The 5,000-nt window shown below is 67.9% G+C and overlaps 1 protein-coding gene across 1 annotated transcript; it reads right to left on the bottom strand.

Annotated features, from left to right (window-relative positions):
- Positions 1-315: 315 nt before the first annotated feature.
- Positions 316-4,045, bottom strand: BCAR1 (BCAR1 scaffold protein, Cas family member; the record flags this gene model as incomplete). Its single annotated transcript, XM_031949227.1, has 5 exons — positions 316-1,179; positions 1,629-1,718; positions 2,228-3,430; positions 3,655-3,771; positions 3,863-4,045. Coding segments are annotated over 5 exons (2,106 nt in total), but the record flags the coding sequence as incomplete, so codon positions are not given.
- Between the last annotated feature and the right edge of the window lie 955 nt (positions 4,046-5,000).

Genomic DNA, 5,000 nt, shown 5'->3' on the forward strand with positions numbered 1-5,000 from the left:
AGCTTTACCCAACTTGTGTTTCATAAGGACACCACGGGGCTGCTGATGGTGGCGTTTTTCCCTCTGGGAATTTCTGCTCCCTTTGCTTCCCCCGGACTCTGACCAGGTAGGAGAGAGATGTGGGGAATAAGGGGGCCCGGACCCCAGTCCCATTCCTTTCTACCCGAGTGACCCTCATGGAGGCAGGCTATTAAGGTCCCACCCCCACACGCCAGGGATCAGATGGAGCCGCCTCCTGTCTCAGGGTCTCCATCTCACCCCCCCCATTAGTGCTCGTGGTCGGGGAGCACGGGCCGCCTTCTCTTACACACCCCTTTCACAGACAAGGTTCGGGTCCTTTTAGTTTGGTTTTTTTTTTTATTTAAATGTAGGCCATTAGTCAAATGATTGGAAAATCAATAATGAAAAATAGTTCTTTAGTGTTTGCGCTCTGCTCCTTCCCAGCCTCTGGCACTGGGGGCAGGAGGAGGGGCAGCAGATTCAGCCTCTTCAGGCCTCCTCAGGGAGGCCTCCGATTCCTGGGGTTTGTTTCTTTCAAATATGTACAAAGCATTTACAATCCGGGACCACAGGGAGGGAGGGGCCTTTCCCACACCCTGTGGACCGAGTCACTAAATGGCTGGAGCCCCCGCCCCCCTTGGTCCCCGACAGGCCGGACCGGGTCTCTCAGGCGGCGGCCAGCTGGCCCAGGACCCGCCTGAACTGCTGAGTGCTCTGGCCCAGCTCCTTCACGCGGTCCACCATGTCCTGGGCGGCCGTGGGGGAGGGGTACTGCAGGGCCGCCGTCTTGGTGGTCACCACGATCTCCTTGAGCATGTCGCACAGGAGGTTGCTGTAGTGGGTCACCTGGCTCCGGACGTCTGGGGCCTTGGCCTGGCGGGACAGGGTGTCCCCGATGAACACCAGCTTGTGGGCGCTGAGGATGACGAACTTGCTGTGGGCCACAAAGATCTTGGGGGGCTGGTTGGTGGCCACGGCGGTGAAGAAGGCGTCCACGGCGTTGGTGAGGGTGGTGAGGTTGGACTCGCACTGCTCCAGGTAGAAAAGCAGCAGCTGCCGGTCCGAGGGGCCCAGCCCCCCCGGCCGCCCGGGGGCTAGGGGCTGCGAGGGGGTCCAGCCAGAGAGGTCGTGGTCGATGGGCCTGGATACCTCCTGCTCCAGCCGCTCAAACTGCTTCAGCTGCAGGGAGAGAAGGCACCAGGAGCTGGTTGGCTGGGCTGTGGAGAGGCCCCCGGGGGCCACACCCAGCAGGCCCCAGGCCCAATGGCCCCTCTCTCTGTTTCCAAAGACCTTTCACACCGTCAGGGCAGGCGGCCACGTTCCCCACGTTCCCCACCCCCCCAATGCCACGTCCCCCGCTGCTGCCGAGGTACAGCGCGGGCCCAGGCTGGGCCGCCTGCCTCACGATTCCCAACTGACACCCTTCCTCCTCCCAACCTCACAAAAGGGAGAGGGCTCAGGGTCACGGGGAGCTCTGACCCCGGGCCGGCCTCCCGGCCTCTGTACAGTGGGGCGAGGGCTGCTGGGGAGGAAGGGCTGGGCTCACTTTAGCCAGCACAGAATGTCGTCCCCACTGTTCCCTGGCTGAGATCTGGGGGCCGGGCAGGGGGCAGGGTCCGACCACTCACCTGCTGCTGCTCCAGCTGCCCCTTCCCCTGCCGAATGATGTTCCCTTTCTCTAATAACTCCTTCTGGGTTTTCTCAAATTCTTCCTTTCCCTGGGGGAGAGAGGCAGACGGGAGACAGTGAGGAGGGGACACCAGGCCCCTGTCCTGGGTGCAGCAGGCTCAGAGGCACCTCCCAAGGCTGCGGGCCAGCAGGTGCCCACTAGGGGGCAGTGAGTCTGTCCTGGGGCTTTCTGGTCCTGGTCCTCGTCCTCCCCTCGGCTATGGGAGCTCCCTGGCCGGCCCAGCCTCAGGTCCCCACTGGGGGGAACCTTCCCAGGGGCTCCCGCCTGCTGTCCCGTAGGGGCCCCGGAAAGGAGAGGGTCCCGGCCGTACTGGGTCCTTGGGCTGGCGAGGGCCCCTAGGGGGAGGGCAGGAGCCCCTGAGGGAGGGGCTGCGGGTAAGGGTCGGGGGCAGGGCCGTGCTTCCCTCCCACCCCACCCCCGGCCGGGCGGAGGCTCCCAGGACTTGCCTCGGGGGAATCCGGGCCCCAGACGATCGCCCAGAGCCACAGCCTCCCCCAGCCCTCGCAGGCCCCTCTCGCCCTGTCCCCCGGCACCCACCTGCAAGTGGACGTAGTCGTAGTCCTCCATCCAGCCGCCCTCGCTGTTCTCATAGGGCCCGTCTGGGGAGTCCTGGGAGGTGAACTTGGGGGGCGAGGGCAGCGGCCGCGACTGGATGCTGCTGGCCTTGTCGGCGGGGGTGCCCGTGCTGGGGGGCGGGGCGGGCGGGGGGGGATGGCCGGGGCCCGGCTGCTCGGGGCCGGCCGGCTTGGTCCTTTTAAAGAGCAGCGAGGCGTTGCCGTGCAGGAAGGAGGCCAGCTGCTTGGTGTCGTCGGGGACGCCCCGGGAGCAGGTGACGAAGCGGTCCAGGTTGTCGGGCGCCCCCGGGGGCTGCCCCCCCGCCGCCAAGGCACCGGGGGCCCACTGGCAGCCGTCCAAGGCCTGGCTGTGGGCCAGCAGCGTCTGGTAGACGTCCTCCATCTTCTGGAGCTGCTTGCTGAGCTTGGCGTGAAGGGCCCGGTCCGTGGAGTGGGCGGCGTTGCCCACGGCCCCGCGGGCGAACTCCAAGAGCTCCCGGACGGCGCCCTTCACCTCCCCCACGGCGGCCTGCAGGCCGGGGATCTGGGGCTCCAGCAGGTCGGGCTCCCGCCAGCCGCTGCCGCTGACGAAGGACATGAGGTGGGCCACAGCCGCGCCCACGCCCTGCTGCAGCTTGGCCAGCACCTCCATGGCGGCGTCCAGGTCCATGGGCAGCGGCTCCCGCCCGGCCGACGTCTCCTTCACGGGCACCACGTCCAGCGAGGAGGAGGACAGGTTGCTGCGGGTGCTGCCCGTGCTCGAGGCGGACAGGCGCTTGCCGTCGGCCCGGGGCTCACGGTCGGCCTGTGGGGGGACGTCGTAGACGCTCTCCCCGTCGGCCTCCAGGGAGGCGGCCCGGCTGCTGGCCAGGGCCAGGTCCCGGGGAACGTCGTAGACAGAGCCCGGGGGGCCGGGGCCCAGCTTGCGCAGGCCGGGGGGCACGTCGTAGATCTCCTGGGGGGCGGCCGCGGCGGGCGTCCCCTTGCCGGCAGGCGGGGGGACGTCGTAGACATCATCGGCCGGGTAGGGGTCCGCAGCGGGGATGGGGGAGGGCGCCAGGATCAGCGGGTGCCGGGTGGGGTCGAAGGGCTTGGGTTTCAGGAAGGCGGGGGGCACGTCGTAGGTCTCTTCCCTCAGGGGCCCATCGGGCACGTCCTTGCTCACCGAGGGGGGGATGTCATACACCTGGAAGGGGAGGGAGCGTCTGTCAGCAACCAGGCCTGGCGGGGAGTGCAAGGTCCGGGCTCCTTCCAGGGAGTGGAGACCCCCCCCCCTTGTGGGCACATGTGCGTGGGGCTGCTCTCCCCTCGGCCCCCCCCCATCACCCTGCTCAAGAAAAGGCGGCTCCGAGTCCTCACAGCCTATGCGGGGTACCCCCCTTCTCCCCCCAGGTCCGGGGCCGCTCTCACCAGGTGGTGGTTGGGCGGCTGCAAACCCTTCTCCACGCTGGGGGGCACGTCATAGATGTCCAGGGAGGGGTCCCGGCTGTTGGGGCCCTTGACAGCCATGGGAGGGGTATCGTACACCTGCCAGGAGAAAGCCCGTGGTTAGGGGGGCTCCCCGCCATGCACACCTGACTGGTCAGGGCAGGGACCCCCGGGGGAGGGGCGTCCTCACCTCCTGGCTGTACTGGCTGGGGAGCAGCCCTCTGACGGGGGGCACATCGTAGATCTCCTGGGTCCCCGCAGACAGGAGGTGCCTTGGGATGTCGTACTCGTCCTGCTCCGGCTTGGGGGGCTCATAGACGTAGGCCTGCCCGACCCGCGTGGGCACCACCACCTGAGGAAGCAAACAGGCCCATCAGCAGAGGAGGAGGAAGCGGGCGCCACCCCACAAAACCCCCAGCCCACCGAGCCCCTGTTCCCGGAGTCGGGCAGCCATGGGCCCCAAGACCTCAGCCAGGGCGGTCAGTGAGGAGTGAGGACGCCGCTGGAGCCGGGAGCAGCTGCGCCCCCATCTCCCAGGTCTCGGACCCAGGGCCACTGGGAGCAGGCCCCTCTAGGAGAAGGTTATCTCCTGGTTGTGGGGGATCCAGGGCCTGGGATGGGGGAGGAGCTTGGCCCGAGGACCACCCACCCAGTCAAGGGAAGGGGCAGGACCCAAGTACTGAGCTCCTCCCGCTGCGCCCCAAAGCACCATCAGGGAGGAGCCCGAGGGAGGGGCACGGGCCAGCTCTGCCACCGTCTGCATCCAAAAGATACAAAAGGGGGCGGGGGGGACAGTCAGGGTGCCACAGGCGGGAGGGGCTGCTCTCTCTCCCCAGGGGCGGCCGCACCCTCCCTGCTGACTGGGCCGTTCCCAGCTGGAGCAGGAAGGAGCCCCGAGTCCTGGCCCTCGGCTCCACCCCCCCCCCCCCCCCCCCCGGGGCCTTGGGGCCCCCCCCCCCCCACAGGGACCTTGGAGCTCCCTGTCACTCAGGCCGACCCTGGGAGGAAACAGAAGCTGGACGACAAGATCTGTGCCCTTCCTTCCGGCTCAGGGAGCCCTGGGCTGGACCCCAGTTTGTGGCAGCTCCAGCCCTTCTGTGGAAGAGACTCCTTCCCATTCTAGTCCCGGTGCAGGTTCATCCCCACCCAGCTCCTCCCCAACCCCAGAGCCAGGGAGGAAGGGCTGGAAGGATGCAGGCCGATGCCCTGGGGAGCCTCTGTCAGGCCCTGAGCGCTGTGGGGAGGGGGGACGGGGGGATGGCCCCCTGGGACCACATGACCTGCAGCTCATGGCCGGGCCTGGGTAAGGCTCAGCCCTCTCCCTCCTG

The sequence above is a fragment of the Sarcophilus harrisii genome, chromosome 2, assembly GCF_902635505.1.
Source record: "Sarcophilus harrisii chromosome 2, mSarHar1.11, whole genome shotgun sequence".
Taxonomy (NCBI): domain Eukaryota; kingdom Metazoa; phylum Chordata; class Mammalia; order Dasyuromorphia; family Dasyuridae; genus Sarcophilus; species Sarcophilus harrisii.